The sequence below is a fragment of the Embiotoca jacksoni genome, unplaced genomic scaffold (assembly GCF_022577435.1).
Source record: "Embiotoca jacksoni isolate LCO1_2020_lvr unplaced genomic scaffold, fEmbJac1.0.p SCAF_2, whole genome shotgun sequence".
Classification (NCBI taxonomy): Eukaryota; Metazoa; Chordata; class Actinopteri; family Embiotocidae; genus Embiotoca; species Embiotoca jacksoni.
Window position 1 is genome coordinate 4,730,706 of NW_027185340.1, and position 18,208 is coordinate 4,748,913.

Below are 18,208 nucleotides of genomic sequence, written 5' to 3' on the forward strand. Positions count from 1 at the left end.
AATACAGCTTTTTTAAAATTTTAAAATTTATTTATTTTTACATGGAGACCAACTCCACTCCTGAGGGCTCAATATTTCATGAGGAACAAGCCCTTTGGTCTGTGTTTTAGTTGAGAAAATGTGCACACTTCTATTGCAATGCAGTGTGCAGAATAGAGGGACATCGAGTTCTGTTGCAGAACCAGCGTGTGATGTCTTTTTCTGTTGTTGTAAATTCCACAGGCATTCACTCGTCTCTTTACAACACTGTTTTCATTGCTTCCTCTTTGTCTTGCGATGCCTGTATTAAACACCACAGATTAATCTATATTAGACTCAGACTCTACCCACTCATCATGAATTCATATCTATCTCCTGCTTAAATACAAGCAAGAATGAGGAATATGTTCCTGTGAGCCATCCTCAGCATTTACTTTGTATTTTTCTGTGAATTTTACATAGGCATTACTTTCCCATGCCAAAGCCTCAGCCTTTACACAGACCTCCATTACCTTTTATATAAGACATTTTTCAAGGTGGCTGTGATTAAAGTATTCATAACATGGCCCCTCCACATCGGTTCCTCAGCAGGGCGTAGTAAAGTGGATTTTCTGTGAGATGGTGTGTGGCTGTATTCCCTCAAGGCCTGTACTTACCTGGCAGTCAAATAGTGGCTTGAGTTCAGTACACTGAGAATATTACAGTGGGCTGCAGCAGGGTCTGCTGGGTCTTAAGGAACATGGTTGTACTGGGGGGGAAAAAAAAAGAAAACTTTAGATATATGTACTGTCTATATTTTACAGTTTTTTTCATTTCTGTTGTGGAGAAGTTTTGCGGTGTTTGGCTTCCCTATAGAGATTCAGTGTCGGTATGATGTAGAAATAGGTATTTTGAGCAAGAATTGTATGTATATATATGTATGTTTACATTCGGCATTTTTGTATTCTCAGGGAAGTATTTGTCCATTCAACACCACCACCAACAACAAACACCACACACTAAGAGAGAGACTAATTTATGCTGTAAAATTGGGTGAACCAAATATCAAACTATGAAAACCTTCGTGAAAACTGATGGGACACGCGTATTTAGCTATTATCTTTAAGATCACTGATTGTTGATTGCTTCACTCTGAAACTGCAGTGCGTAGTTGTGGTGGACTTATAACACGCTAGCTTTACATGGCACAGTATACCCATTTAAGAGATAAGGGGAAAAAGATTGTTAATCCAAGGTGTAAATACACGCAGAACACATTGCGATCAGAGTGGGATTGTATCAGCCATCACGTTTAGAGGTGGTTTAGGTATGAACACAGTCTGTAAAACGTCACCACATTCTCAATGAAAGAACATCAGTCCAGATGTCAGTATTCAAAGATAACATATTCACTTTAATCGCATGTTCATAAGGTAGCAAAGTAATTTTGTTTCCAGTAATAAATGTTGAAATAAATTTACCTTTGTCTGTAGTTGTTACGTATGCTGACAGAGAAATTGACAGGGGTATGTAAGATTATTTAATTACTTGCTAATTGAGTGTCTTAAAGGATAAACATTTAGATCAGAAAAGCATTAAATTGAAAATAAACACAACATTTCCACCTACACTTACTGACGTGAAGGTGGTTTGGTGCCACTGTTATTTCCTGTACGCTACTTATTTTACGTTGCTGAATGAAATGATAATGCACAAGACAAATAGCATGCAAATACATGCTTTACATTTATGGCTTCATGCTCACAGATGGCGTATTTTTACCTCATTGACCCATTGTGGTTTCTTCTCTGTTCTGCTCCAAATTAGCCTGCATTTGCATTCTTTGTCTTTTTCTTGTGTTATTATCAAATCAATATCCTCCACCAAAGAATGATTTAGGCTCCTCATTTTAACCACTATGTAAGCTATAAAACAAAAAATAATCTGGATAAACAGGTATTTATTCACTTGTTCAACCACGAGTTGTGTTTTTATTTTTGCAGGCTTTACAACATTCTTTCTGTTTCAGTATAAGCACTATAGAATCATTGACCATGTTGCTCATGTTAAATGCTGAAAACTGAGATAATTTTGCTCATATTTAAAGTTGTGTGATGAATTAGTAGTATAACTACTGTAAACTGCCGCGGGCCAATGGTCGTGCATATTGATGCTGTTCTGATGGTGTTGGTGAAACTGCGCCCCCGTTCTTTTCACTTCCACATCCAATGAATGGTTGAGCAGGCACAAGTATCAGTCTGTCAACAAGTGATTCATAGTGTATCTATGTCCATTGGAGGCCAACAGTAGAAATGGAAATGAGGCCTGTACATGTGAGCCCAGTTCCTCCATAGTTGGGATTTATAAAACAGAACCATGCGTGTGTGAAGCTTTATAAATCTCTCCAAAGGAATGCATATGCAAATGTCTGTCTTTGTGCTTTCAGACAGTTTTAGTCATTAATCCCCTGGTGTGAAAACCTCGTTCCAAGACAAGCAGCCCTTGAAATGCTAATTTTGCCCAAACTAGGCAACTATTACTATATTTGCCAAATAGCCGCTGTAAATAATACAATTGAAAGTACAGGCACCATCAACACACATCACACCTTGCAGCTGACATGGCAACATATAGCCTGGCACACACAACAGCAGAAGCATTAAATCACTCCGAAAGATACACAGGCAACAAAAGGAAAGCAACACAAAAACCAGCACGCCTACTGGAGGCACCTGCATAACGGCCCTGGCATAGCTGCTCTGGCATCGCAGCCAAATTACAACACACATTCGGCAGAAGCAGAAACATCCATCCATCCATCCATCCATCCATCCATCCAGTGTTTGTACTCGCTTTCTGATTTGCCAAAACCTGCATAAAATCCAACTACATCCCCTTTAAAAAGAAAACAAGGCCAATAAACTGTAATGGCCAACAGCAGCCCTAACGAGTGTAACTTTCATCTGATGATTACACAGCCATGAAATTATTTATTGTAATACTTAAATGATTCAGTGGCTTTCGTTGAGGAGAAAATGCCCCCAGACAGGACCTCAGACCGCAATAGTTTCCACAAAGATGAATTGAACTCCCTGACCTTTCTGTCATTTCCTGAAAGGTGCTTAAGAGTGCAATACTGTCACGGTTTATTCATGCAAAATATGTGCAGGCACTTCTGATTTTCACTGTTCGAAAATACTGTTTTCAATCTCAGAAACATTTCATTTTGATATTCTGTACACTGCTGATATTACATTCACATTAAACTGAAGGCTGTTTTATTATAGGTGGATAAAAACAACCTTCTAAGTTTGACTTCAGAATCATTAAATCATTAAAAAAAAAAAGTATTTTTATAAATGTACTCAAAAATACATCATGCTTGTTCAGCATTATTATTAGCTTCCTTATTTAGAGTTTGAAAAGAAGATCGATAGTACTAAGACAGCTGCATGGTAAAAATAAGAAGCTACAGCTGTTAGCTTAGCATAAAGACTAAAAAGGGGGGAAACAACTAGCATGCAAAAGTAATAAAATCTGACTACCAATAACTATTTACAGTATTTGTAATTTGTTTATTCCGTACAAAAAACAAAAAGTAAAATCACCGGTTTTTGTGGGGAGGGTTGTATGATGAAGTATTTCTCAGCCCAGAGCCAATTGTCTACTCTTTGATAACTGATCAATTTTCCAGCACTGACATTGAAAAAATGCTGAGCATAGGTCAATTTCAGCCTCTCTAATGTGAGAATTTGTGTCTTTTCTTTGTCAGTAAACTGATTATCTCGATGGATTTTGGACCGTTGATTTTCACTTTTCACTGTCAACTGGGAACAGTTGCTTAAAAGACTCATTTCCGCTTTAGTCTTTGCTACCTGCAGCATTTCTGCATTTGGTGGTGTTCCTTAATTATGTGCAGCACAAGTGCAGTCAAATCAGTGAAGACATTTTCAGTTATTTGCATGTGTTCTTTAGTTACAAACATTGAACTATTCTCCCCTTCCTCATTACAAAACCTGCTGCTCTTCCTACATCATTTCTTCACATTGAATTTCGGTTTTATTCTTCATGGGAGCCATGTTTTATATTCCATTATGCTCCTTTTGTTGATGGCAGGCTCGTGCCAAGTCATTTAGTCACCCTTTGCTGTCTGGCAACGTCTCTTTTCCATGTTTCCCGTTTTGTTGTTTTATCTGAGTATCCCTCAAAAGACTAGTTCTGTCCTCCACCCCCGCCTTTCCATCTGTGCCACGCACTTGTGTTGTTTCACCGCAGTTACTGAAGCGCACATCCTGATTGCTACCAGGTGATGCAAACGGCCGAAAACGCACACATACGCTTGCACGACATGCCTCAGGAAACGCACGCGATCCGCGGTGGAGTTCTGTGGACCAGCGGCTCATATAGATGACATTTGCTTGTTGATAACATGCCATTGCCACTGGGCAGCTGTGTGTTCTCTCCTGGTTGTTGTCTTTGTTATTGTGTGCGTCAGGCCGGCTGTTGTTATTTCCAGGTGTTAAATGGCACATTTTCCACTGAGTAACGTTTGACCTCAGAGTTGGGAGACAAGGCGGGACTGCTACACAGCAGATTACTGCCTGACACCTATCCCAGCTGACCATGGCCTTAAGGCGCAAGACAGAACACGCTCCAACTTTTCACTCAGTGATCAGATTGTGTTTGTGCAGATGTGTGTGACTGTCTGTATCAGTTTCCATCCAGTATTTTTTTTTCTCCCATACCGTCTCTTCTCCCTCTGGCCCAGTTGCCCCCTGCTGTTTTCCTCCTGCTTGACCAGGGTCAGTGGATGAGCTTTGGCCTCCTGTGTGGCCCCTGGATGGGAGGCCTGGAAGTCTGGTTGTCAAGAGAGGGGGAGCGCAGGGGCACCTGAGATCACTTCTGCTGCACTCTGCAGGACTCGGAGGCTACAGAGACGGGAAGCTGTAATTAGGACTAGAAGAGGCTTAAAACTCAGGAACTTTTTTTTCCTGCCTCATTCTGCCACTCTCCGTCTCACTCAAGAGAAATGCTCCCACATTAAGAGACCAAAACTCATAATTATGTGTGGCTGAGAGGATTGTATTCCTCTGATGTGAGGCAATTTAATGCCTCATTTATTCACCTTCATTGCAGTGTATTTCACTCTGTAATCCATCAGTGAGCCGAAGGTTTTGTACACCAGAGTATTATCAAAGCTGCCACAAAAATAAGCCAGGCTGATAATGAGACTGCTATCTTGTAATTATTGTGTTTTTTTTTAGCTCAGCAATGAAATAAACAAAAGTGTCATGTTGAAGCGCATGCAGGGATGAGTCCAGGTTTTTGATGCAATGTAGCAAGCGGGGTGCATTTCAGTGAGGTGCAGGAACAGTGGCGGTTCCAGTCGTAATATCCAACTATAAAAACAGAAGAAAAAAAAAAGCAGCAGCTGTTTATTCTGTTATCGAGACAATTTATGTCTGTTTTAGACCAGTGAGCAATTCCAAGACCAATTTTGGTTTGATTATCGCAAAAGTAATTTAGTTTCCTGCAGCATTTTTACTGGAGAAAGCACATAAAAATAAAGAGTCTCCCTTATAGAATAATAGTATGGTATAATAATATAATATATAAACAATCATTTGATTATGTTTTTTGGGGGAAAAGTCATAGTTTTAAAAATGCAACAATTTGCTGCTTTTTTCAGTTTTCTGGTTCCTGACTAATCGTGTTATTTGAAGATGTTACATAGTCACTGGGAAATAACAATAATGATAATAATAATAATAATGGACATTTTTCACCGAAAATAAGGAATCAAATTGGTAAAAATATAAAATATATCTCTATGTCTTCAAAGGGGAAGTTTTAATTAAAGTTATAGATATTTAAAATGTCCTTTGTAGCTGCCAAGAAATGCATTATAATGTCTTGTAGATCAAGACTTTATGCAGAACTGTTAAGGAGGAGTGGTTAAGGAAAGTAATACTAATTAATCAGCAATTTCTTTTCAGCTGTTATCCAAAGTTGTGAACATGTTGGGAAAAGTGGAAACAAACCACCTTATCAGTCACCATCAAGCTCTGATGTGTACGGAAAATAATCTCCCTGAGGCTGGACTGAAGTTAGTCAAACACGCCTTTCACCCAACACAGTCTGCATCAAGCTGAAGTTCAATTAAGCTTTAGGATGAACCATAACCAATTTCCAGATGAGACTCTGGAAGGTTTTTGTTTAGGTATTTGATGACTCAAAGTGTATCTGATCTTCCTTGTCCAATGCAACATTTAAACACAGCTGATGTGCGTCAGTCTTTAGTTCTGCAGTTGTGCCTGAATGATACATGGTGGAAGCTGTGAATTTGTTTGCAGACCATTTACCATTTAAAAACAAAAAAAGGTTCTGGCCTTGAACATCTTATGTTTCTCATGTGGAAAGCAGCTAAGCGCTCCCTTGCAGAAGGTGTTTTCGTGTTGACTCCTCTAATTAGTACCACTGCTTTTCTCAGGTTCCTGTTATATCCTGGCGGACACATGGGCAGGAAGAAATAAAACCATCTGTTCAGGTGAGTGTTTCAAACCTCAGATGCAATAATACATATTTTGTATCCATCCCCCCAGCACTTTAACTCTGAGCTTTCTTTTTACAGGCCCTCCAGCTGACCTCCAGGTTAAGTCCTGGCTGTGGGGCTTTGTTGTTGGTGGGCCGGCTGAACAGGCGTGTATGTGAGTGAGAGGTAATGAAGTCCAGTATGAGGCAGTGGCGGAGGCTGGTGCTGGTGGGAATGCTGGCCTGGGTTCTCCTCTTTCTTGCCCTCCTCTCTTACTTCTTAGACGCTCGTGTGGATGAGCCCCTGACCTCTGCCGGCTCTTTACTCTCCCAGCACCCTGACACTCGTCGCCTGGCCTCCATACAGGCCTACCATCAACAGCACGCCATCCTGGGCTCCCGACCTGAACTGCCTTTGCCTTTAACTACAACGTATCCCAGAGACAAGCCGGAGCCTTCCGCCAGCTCTACCAACCCTGAGACCAGCCTAGAGGTGAGTCGCAGCCCAAACAGTGCTCCCTACGCTATCTATGGTAGCCAGGAAGCAAGCCGCCAGGACTACCTGGACCCACAGAGCCTGGCTTCCTGGTCCTCCTTTGGAACAGAGAATGTGGGTTCTCACTCAGACCCTGCAGTCCTGAGTCGTGAGAGAGCATCTCAGAACCGGGTCAGCACCACTCATTACCACGGTGGTGGGGAAGAAGAGGATGATGAGAGGGAAGATGATGAACTAGGAAACAGAATGAGGACTACTGCAGAGAGGAGGGTCGACGGTGACTCCTCTGATCTGGAGGAATACTATTTCTCCAAGTCTGCCTCCGTGGTGCAGCGGCTGTGGAGGGGACGAGTGTCCGCCGGCATGCTGAGTCCGCGGCTGCAGCGCGCCATGAAGGACTACGTGAGTGCCAACAAACACCATGTTTCCTACAAGGGGCACCGCAGGGCCACCCAGAGTGCCAAGGAGCTGCTGTGTCAAATGAAAGCACACGCCCAGCTAAGGACAGTGGACGGGTCAGAGCAGCCCTTCTCCTCTCTCGGCTGGGCACGTCTTGTGCCGTCCCTCCCTCTGGAGCAGCTGTACCGAAAGCAGGACCAGAGCAGCTTCAAGACCTGTGCAGTGGTCACCTCCGCCGGCGCCATCCTGCGCTCAGGACTGGGCAAAGAGATCGGTGAGTAGTGAAAACAAAGAATAACACTAGACAGTAATTGAAAGGGTGCAAAACCTTGATAGCATTTGCAACGTTCGACCATAATAAACCAGCCATAGAGCTTCAAACACCATTTTTCTGAATGTCCTGGATGTATGAATGTTTTATCACATTTTATGACAATCTTTCTGTTAAATTATGAGGTATAGATGAGATGTGAACACAGATCTCTGGGTGGTGTGAGTGAAAAGCTTAGGGTGTCCAAAACAAGTGAAAAAGTTTCCGTAGATTCTATTTTTTCTGACTAGTTTTTTATGGCAGTCTAACAGTTAGATTTTTCTCATGTATAATTGACCATTGGCTTATCGCTGACACTTAACGGACAGCTCAAGTGGAGTTAAGCTCTGGAGATGAAAAAAATTTACACTAAATTTCATGCAAGTCTGAGCATTAGTCTCCGAGCTCCTTTGTTATGGGCCAAACCCTACTAATGTCTTCTTCACTAAATCTTGTTACGTTTCAAAGCGCTGCTAACAGAGAACAAGTTGGACTACCATAAATTAACAAATAGTTGCCAAAGCCTTTGTTTGATAACAGCAAGTCTCTCCTGTCGTGGTGATGTCCCACTAGCAGATGTAGACATAACATACAATACTTATCAACTTGTAACATATTCACTGTACAAAATGAGAGAAGCTAGTTTTGCAAAGCATGTCATAATTATTTTTATGGATCAAAACTGTAAGAATCGTTCTTCTTAAACATGCTCGGATGATCTCTCTGACACAGTTATTACAAAGAGCAACTTTACTGTTTGCACACTCACACACAGCAGACATATTATTTCACCGTCTTTAACACTTGAGGTATAAAACAGGTTGACGACGGGCTACGCTGGCCCCCTCGCGCTAGAGACGGTGTTGAGCGTTTTGTGAAGCACCCGGGGATAATTAAAGCAACATTTTTATTATTAAGAGACGATAAGACTTGATGTCCTGATATTGTGTATCTGTATGTATTATGAAACTGTTTTCCCATCATGTGATTTTACCTGCTCCCAGGAATCAGGCAACCGATAGTTGATCCATACTGATCATGAGACTACTGACCAACAGATATAAGAAACAAAGGCAGCTATATTGCATCTGCCCTGATGAAGGCCTTAATGGCTGAAACACATATTTTACTGTGATTAAATATCAGCAGAAATGTTCATTTTGGGTCAATGCCAATATTTTATTTTAAATTCCTTTATCGTTTGCTGATATTTTCGTACATCCTTAAATACATTTTTTTTAAAAAAATCACCTTTTATGCTTTAAGCACAGTAGCTTATTCAGATGTTAAATTTTGAAGGTCAACAAATCTCCATTTGCACCTGCCCTGACTGGCATTTGCTTGGGTTTTGTGTGGCTCTTGCAGATTAACTTGTCAAGCAGATTGTGCGCATGGTTGATTGTGGGCCTGCTAGGCTATATGTTTTTGCATTTAAGTGTGTGTTCTCATGGTTTAGAGACTTTTGGCAGCTCTTTGATAAGTGGGGAGAGTGTGAACTCAGTGACAGATGGCTCACTAGAAAAAAACAGAACACCCTCTGGTAACCAATCAGGCGTCTTCACATCATGTACAGCTTCGTTGCATTTCTCAGTTTCTCAAAGCAAGCACTAGAATTAATAAAGAGGTCTCTATCTTTGAAGCACTGTTTTCCTACATTTCCTCAACATATCTCCACTGCATACTGACAGGGTTATAGAGACTCTGGCTGCCCTGGGTTACATTGTCCCAGAAAGAGAAGCAGGCTTAACAACTCTGAGAAAAACAGATGCAGGCAGGTAATGCGAACCTACATCTGCGCTTGACCCTGTGGTCCCGGTGGAATTAACTTGTGCTGCTGTATCAGTGAAACGTCAGTGCTGCAGTCTTTCAGCACTGATGCCTCCACTCACGGCTACAAGAAAGGCCCTTTGTTGTGAAATTAGCTGGAGGTGCTAACAGGTTTGCTGCGAATGTAGAGAAACACAGATGAAATATATATTTAAGTGTCTGTGTGTGTGTGTGTGTGTGTGTGTGTGTGTGTGTGTGTGTGTGTGTGTGTGTGTGTGTGTGCGTGTGCATGTTTTCTTTGGCTTAATGAATAATATTAGGATGTTTGGGGTATTTTTAGTGCCGAATAACAAAGAACATTTGACTGAGTAGCAAAGAAAAAACAGGCAGTCTTCAGTATCAGGCACCAGATCTCAGATTTCAACTCAGCAGGTGTTTCTAAATCTTTGTTGATGTATCATCATCCCCCATGTTTGTTCTTGGTTTCTGGCCAATAATGTGCTCATAAACAAAGGAGTGAATCCCTTTGCAGTGTTATGCTTTGGTTATACGTTTTCCAGCTAGAAACACACACACCTTGTTCGAAGCTCTTCTAAGCAGGATATGAATTTAATGTGAGAGCGTAAGAGTCTTGAGGTAAAAAGGTGATGTTATTCGTGTCTCTTCTCTGAGGTCTGTAATATCAGGCAGCAGCAGGGTATTGGTTCAGTGTGTCATCATCCCAGTTCCCTCAGTTCTTCAAAAAACATTTTTCTTGATGGGACTTGATGAATGAGACAAATGTTATGAAGCCGATTAATTATTGAACAGCCTCGCAGTGTTGGAAAGGCTCGACTTTGTTCCATTAATTCATGGGCTTAACTTCAACAGGAAATCAAAGGACATTGATCTCTCTCTGTCCACTTGTTCTCACCCTGCTGTCCTTCCCAAAGGGCTGCGCTGTATCAAAACCTGCATTATGCAGCTGTGAATGGTGACTGATATTCATTATGCCTGAAAATGAATGTGAGAATCACACCCCCTTTTTCTCTGTCACTTGCAGGTTGGCTGACATTTAGATTGTTGTGTTTCTGAGAGCTTTGTAATTCAGGACTGGGTTCAGTTTATAGTGTGGTGATGTGTGGCTGCCATCATGTGGAGAACATAGGGAACAGCAGTACAGCAAGGGATGAAAATGCCAAACGTGAACACATGGAGTTATTGCATTTTTCATTAAATTCAGTGGGATAAAAAAAACCCTGCAGCAAATATTCTCTCGGAAAGCTTGTAATATTTATTATTTCTGGGACTGTGTGAGAGGTTTTGTAACTCCGTAATCATTTGAAATCATAGTTGAAGGTAGAGCTGAGATTTAACTCTAGACCTGGTTTAGATTTTACTGTCTGGAAGGCATTAAGTAGGATCCCTCCGTCTGTGTTGGTAAAGCCTCTGACTTTTGTTCCTTTTTATTATTGATTTTGGCTCATGATTTTATATTTTCTACAAAGAAAATAAGACGTTTGCAACTTGGACTTACTCTGAATTAGTGCCCTTAGTGCCCTCTGGTAGTAGTATTAAACACAACACTAAAATGCAAAATCAGAAAATGACAAAGACTGCAGCAAGTTTCACTGGGCTCACTGTGCCAAACTTAAATGCTTTTTTTGTTTTTTTTCTTATTTTGTGGCTTTCTGTTTCCCTAGCTGCTTTTAGTATTTTTACAATAAACACATGAGAATCAAACACGAATCAAACGGCCTAATTTTATGTTAAATTAGAAAATAAATGCTGAAATAAAAAGTATAATGTATACAGTGTGAGTCTGATTTATTTTTACTGATTGATTACCAGGTACAGTAAATATACCATCAAAAACAAACTGAAAAAAACTTCTAAATTGCTTGTTTTTGTCCAATACATAGTTTTGAAAGTTATTTAATTGAATGTAAACCAGAAAACAAGCAAATATTTGGCATGTTCATGCGATACATTATTTGAATAATTAACAATAATAATTGTTTACATTTTCTGTTAACTGTCTAATAATTAGACAGCTAAGCTTTTCGGCTCTTATCTTTTTAGTTGTAACAAGAACTTCTGTTTCCAGAGAACTTTTCTTCACAAAGTGCCCGACGGGGAATACACACAATCAATAGTCACTATTGAGAAAACTGAATAACTCAAACAGAAAAGATAAAATGGCAAAGAGAACTGTAAAACCAATAAATATAAAACAATAACGTGCTTTCAGGTAAAGTAACAACATTTTATAAAGTAAATGTGAAATACAAAGACAGGTCTGAGTCCAATAAGCACCTTGAAATGATCCCCAGCAGGGATCTTATCTGTCCCAAATGTATTGGCTGCCTGGCCCTAATAAACCTACCAGTAGGTTCAGGAGTCTATTATCACCCATTTATGTCATTATGTTCAGACTGGGCGAACAGCACGCACTTGGCCAGAAGTTTACGTTTATTGCGACCTCTAGTGGCCATAGTAGTTATAATATCTGCAAAAGGAGGAAGTCAGGATATGTATTGTAGAGTGAGAAAGTCTACATGGTGCAGAGGTTGATGGGTATTTGGATGGATTAAAGTCAGATGTGACACCAACAGCAATAACCTGGGTGAAAGTCCTGAGAACAAAAGTTAATGCTGACTTATTTTAAGTCACGTTCAGCACGCAAGTTAAGTTATATAATGTATGTAACTTATTTTCCTAAACCTAATCAATCTGCGACCGTCACAACGTTAACCACGTGTTTATTGTTGTTACCATGACAACAAAGGTCCAGTACGCCTGTCACTGATACTTTCCAACGGTCATATATGTTTTAGATAATGGCTGACTTAGTAGCACCTAGCCCATATATTTGGAACAGATTTGTGATGATAGCCGTCTGTCCAATATTTAATAACAGTGAAAATGGTGTCTGCAGATATTTGAGAAAACTCGGGCGCAGCAGGTTGCTGATGTAACTGGAACAAAGCCATTTGGTACATCTTTGAAAAATTGGAAACCATTTAAAATGTATAACCTAACACGAAGTCAGTCAAAGGGAGATGGTAAGCAAAGAAGAAAAACTGTTTGTTACATTAATGCATTCATTTTTGATACCAGGTTAGTGCATCAGAATAGGGTTGTAAAGGTACACACCGCTTTGGCACCTAACAAAATAACTTTTGTCTGTGGGGTTTATTTGCCAGACATTGAAGCTGACATTCACAATTTAAAAACAACTAATGTAAAAAGACACCAAACCTCAAAGGAAATAATCTGAAATGCAGAAGCAGAGATAGGTCGGTCATTTTAATTTGAAAGTCTGTTATCATTTATGTCAGCTGTACATGAGGTGTAACAATCAACACACATCGACATTATGTTTTTATATAATGTGACAGGGGGAACATACTGTATGTCAAACAAACTCCATCAACCGAGCAGCAGTGGGCTCATGTTTAATCTACTAGACAATGATAAATGGACACGTCTGCATTAATTTTGATAAAGTGAAGACGCTCTCTGACAGAATGAATAACTGCTGTAATACTGAAGGTTAATCACCATATATGTCATAAGCTTCACATACTTTATGGCACTTCTGTCATTGAGAAAATGCTGCTGATGGCATAAAACTTCCTGTAAGCCTGAACTTTAAAAAAAAGTTTTCTTGCAGCTATTATGATTACCAGCTTTGAGCTTTTAAAAATCAGAATATGCTGTAATGCAATATGTAAAAAGTCACCTGAAAAATGCTATGGATGCTTCGCTTGAGATCAGCTGAACTTTTGATCAAACAGCCTAATTAATGATATGCTTGATGGTCATTTAGTATATTGGAAGATGATTTTGCCATTTAATGCTGCTTACCAAAAGTCATCCAGGTTTTCTTTAACACTTTGGCAAAGTTAAATTCCTCCCATTCACCTTTTCTGTAAAAATCAGTTTTTCAATCTGTCCTTAACTAGAATAGTTTTGTTCTTTAAAAGTAGAAGTCTTTATTATATTACATGTTAGATGTTTGAACCTCCTGCACTGTAAGACATTGAAATGAAATAAATTTGGATCAGTTATCAAACCGGGAGCTGCACAATAATTGTTCGTACCGTTAGCGTTGGCAATACCCGCTTATCCTTTAGATGCACACACCTGTACAGGTCACCAGGTTCTTCCCAGTCACATGTGACATTATCAAAGAGTTTTACTTTTCACTTCTCGTATCAGAGAACATTTTTAGGAATTTCTTTACATGAAGTATTTTACCGTTTTAAACCCGTCCTCTTCCTGTCAGCAGGAAAAAAAAAAAGTACATTTTTGATGAAACTGCTCTGCAGCCTGTAACGTTGGCGACATGAGAGGCACTACTTCATTTTAAGGGGTCACAGTCAGAGTAGATTGAAAATCACTGGCTGCAGGAAAAAAAGTATTCACAGAAATTTCACTGACACTGAAACTGCCATCCTGATGTTAGTCAAGCAAAGACTGAGTGGGCTTCCCCACATGAAGATTATTATACCAGCATTTACACTAGCAGGAATGAGTAGACAATACATACGTTAGCTAAAGGTTTAAATGAAAACAATGGTAGGCTGTTAATTAGCACTAACAAATATACTTTAAAACCAGACAATCAATAGTAATCAGAACAAATGTCAACAAAGAAAAATACATTAAACAAATTAAAAGGAAGCCATATATAAATATAGACCCAAAAAACATAACACGTACACATTTTATTTTATTTTTCAGAAAGTATTCTTTCTTCTGAAGATCGTGTAAAACTCCAATTGTTTGGCATTGTCTCTGAATGTAGACAAAGAATGTTCTCTGTTTTAAGATCCCTTCTTGACAATCCATTGTTCTGCTTGATCTCTGTAGGGAAAAATACATTTTTACAATATTATATTGAAGCAGGAGGACAGATGGCTGAGCTCAGGTGTTTGCAGTAGGTAGGTCTGTCGTGAATGTCGGATGTTGTGAGTGCGACTCGTGGCAGTGATGAAGGAGTATCAGATCAACAGCTGAAGGATCATCCATTCTGGTGTTAGTTCGGTGCAGGAGGAGGATGACTGGAACTGATGGATCGATAAGCTGACGTGAAGTTAATTTGTAATTATTACTACAACCATCCATCAAGCTGAGGATTTTATGCTGGCGTGGACTGTGAAGGACACATGAACACTCCCCCCCCCTCCCAAAAAATTAAAAAAATAAAATAAAATAAAAATAAAAGTGGACTTCAAATACAGATTTTCTGAATGAATAGTCCAGTAATATTTTCCAAATAAAGCACTTTATGTTAGTGGTGGGTCATCAGTTCCCTGAGCCAACCACTGCAGAGCACTTGGTTAAGCATGTGAGCCTGGCAGACATCATCAGTAACAATCAATGTAATTTGCATCCTTGCAGTCTACGCGTTGTCATTTTGACCTCGCTTGGCCATCGATCTGACTATTTATAACATTTTATGTGGTTGTGTGTTTGAAGTTGCATCTAAACAACAGTGGCGACGACATCAACACCTTTACACACTCCGACTACTTTGAAACATGATCTGCAAATATTCAGAATAGATGTTGAGTTATTTTGGATTCTGAAGTTTGTCTGAAAACATTTCAAATACCAAACATACAGTATTTTGCCTGATTCATGTTCTGTTAAATGTATTTTTTGTTCCAGTAAAGTGAATTATGACAGAAACAATTTTTTTTTTTATTATTATACCAAAGCTCCTCTATCTTACAGGGTAATATAAAAAAAAAAAACCCAACCTGATCCGTTCTTACTCTTCCTATTTTCCGGCATATTTTCCAACATGTGCAACTCAAGGTCAATTCATTGCCTGCTTCAAGACGTGATTGGTTCCCGGTTTGCCTTTCAGACACTCATGATGCAGTTTTACGGTTCAATGCTGCACCTACGGAGGGATACGAGAGAGACGTGGGGAACCATACTACTATCCGCATCATCAACTCACAGGTGAGTGAGAGTCTGGCCTTGCATAATAATGAAATGATTGGTAGAATATATCGCAGACTCACTGTTGGAAAAATTACTCAGAGGCTTGGTTCAAAATCAAACATATCGGACATTTATTCTTGCAAGAAGGAGCAAATACATGCACCCTCAAAGAGAGCTGTCGAGCAGTGCTCCCCCAGCGGTGCTCTACATCACTCCTCCGTAGGGCAGCTTTTATACAGTGTGACAAACAGTTGACAGTCACCCCCATTCCCTTTGTATCTGCTTTCGTATGGTAACACTGAGTTGGTTGTAGGTCACAAGATAAGGGAGTCATCAATTAGATGCGGAAAGTAAAACAAAAAGGAATCACTTGCAAATAAGAGAGAAAACAGAAGAAACTTTTCGGAGCCTGCTTGACAAAGAGACTTTCCGGAGCCACAATGCAAACAAGAGGAAGAGACAAATCTTTTTTTCCATCACTCACTGAAACACATGTACATGATGAAAATATAAATTACTGCATTTTGTGATTCGGTTATTTTTAGAGCTTTCAGCTCAACCACAAATTATCAATAGAAATATTCACCCATCAGTGATTCTATAATTTAACTCATATTTGATTACTGTATACATATGTAGTATAATATATTTATGCTTGTGCCTGAGTATAGTTCATGATTGTTATGATGCATTTTCTAACCTTATAGTTCAATAACTAAAATCAATACTTCATTATCAATCAATACTGAAAGTGTCTGGTTGCATTTAAAGTCCAAGACAGTGAAAAATGTCCTGTTGTACCAACAATGAAACCACGAAAGAGCCTCCAAACTGAACAATCCCCCTGTTAATTAATAATCAATTCTTTCATATTATTAACGAATGAAGTATATATTTGTAATGTGAAATGTAGCTTGTAGTGATAAATCAATTCGGCTCTGCATTTGCTGTACGCAGCATTTTAGCGTCTTTGATTTTTCTGGTCCGCAGCTTTACAGTTTTGGTTCACACTAATTTTCCAGCATCAAACTGCACACAGAGTTTAAAACTAGTCACTGTGCACAGCGGGTATCGATTTATGAACAAAATGGCTTACCAAAAATAAGCTGTCATTTCCAATCAGCAAAGCTCTTCAACCTCTACTCTCATCCCCAAAATCAACTACATGCTGGTTGACTGGAAAAACTGAAAACTCACAAAAACCTCAAAACCACATTTCCTATAAAAGGGATTTGTGGGAAATGTGGTCTTATCCTGGGAATTTAGTACTTGTTAAATTAGTTTTATACGCACTTCCAATTGTAAGAGATTTCACTTCGTGTTTGTGCAGATTTTGTTTAGAGAGAAACCAAAGCTTTGATGTAGAAATAGTTTGACATGCCTAGAAATATACTTTGTCTCTTTCTTGTTGACAGGACTTTTACACTTTTATGGCATTTTTTTTTTCCAACCTTGATATCTATTAGAAGATATTTTTTGTAGTTTTAAGTATCAGAAATGTTTTCAATATAGTTTTACATCTCTCTAAAGCTTCTCTCTGGAGCTCGCTCTCCTCCAAGACCAGGCTGTTTTGTGTCTGTGTCTTTAAGAAGCATTGATATCACCACCCCCTCCTTTCTGAGTGATGCACAATAAGTCTACCGCAGCGGGATGACCTCTTTGTGTTCTTCCACATATAAAGGTTGGACAGTGGGTTGTGCTGAATGCTTACATTGACATGAGCATTAGTTTGTGACTTCACAAACTGAGAAGTCCAAATGGCTCGTTCAGATTGGTCAATACCGGCTTTGTGTTTTGCTCTGTGGACTCAGCATTTTAACACTTTTACAGTATTTATATATTTTATAGAGCATCCTTTATTATCCAAAAAAGCAATGGAAATCTTAATTTTCACAATAAGGCACAACAGCAGCTCTATGTTTTGTATCTCGCTTGTTTAAGCTTTAGAGTAATTGGTGGTTATGGGCTATTTCTTTGCCAAAAGTAGTAAGTTTCACAAGTTTCAGCTTCATCACGGTGATGACTCGACTGCAGTCACTGTGCCGGACCGGTAATGTCTCTCAGCTTTGCTCCGAACTGAGCTGTAAACTTATTTGTTGGCTGTAACCTTGTTTACCGGACAGGCGTTGCAGGGGATCTACAAGTTTAACTCACAAATAAGAACTTTTCAACATATTGAACTATTTGCTCTCAGCAGATCCCAATTTTGTTTTTTCAGTCTGTCAAAATAACTGCAGCACTCCCTTTTGCTTGATATTAAAATTTCAGATATAGATCGATGCCTCTCATTTCCCTCCACAGATTTTGGCGAATCCCAGGCATCGATTTAATACGAGCTCTATCTACAAGAATGTGACTCTGGTGGCCTGGGACCCTGCACCTTACACTGTCAACTTACAAAAGGTACGCCTGCAGGGGGCTGGGAGGAGCTGCTTTCGCTTCAGCAGCTTCAACAGAAAGATGTGTTTATTTTCTCTCCAAGGTGATGACGCATGGACAGAAAATCCTTGCAAAACGTGTATACAGCTAAAGCAGCACATGCGAATGTAGTGGCCACGCAAGCAAAACAGCACATCTGTAGCTGAATCTCCTCCCCTCTTCATTTCTTTCTCTTTCACATCTACTGCATGCTCTCATCTATCCCTGCCCCCTTCATCTGACTTACGTCTGCCTTTGAAAAAGGATGAGATTCATGTTTGCACATGTTTCCAAAGCCTCTTTGTATTGTGAATCCCTTTCCCATCCTTTTCCCACCCTCCTCTTCTCTTCTGTACCACGCTTCCTAATCATTTTCATTCAGGAAGCAG

At 39.6% G+C, this 18,208-nt stretch overlaps 1 protein-coding gene across 1 annotated transcript in view; it reads left to right on the plus strand.

The window, feature by feature from the left end:
- Positions 1-18,208, plus strand: part of LOC138201025 (beta-galactoside alpha-2,6-sialyltransferase 2-like) — a 40,638-nt gene that overhangs the window by 12,214 nt on the left and 10,216 nt on the right. Inside the window, exons 2-5 of the mRNA XM_069154114.1 lie at positions 6,449-6,505; positions 6,590-7,658; positions 15,322-15,419; positions 17,703-17,804. Of these exons, the coding sequence (XP_069010215.1) occupies positions 6,680-7,658; positions 15,322-15,419; positions 17,703-17,804 (1,179 nt within the window). The 5' untranslated portion in view covers positions 6,449-6,505; positions 6,590-6,679. The remainder of the gene's footprint in view (positions 1-6,448; positions 6,506-6,589; positions 7,659-15,321; positions 15,420-17,702; positions 17,805-18,208) is intronic.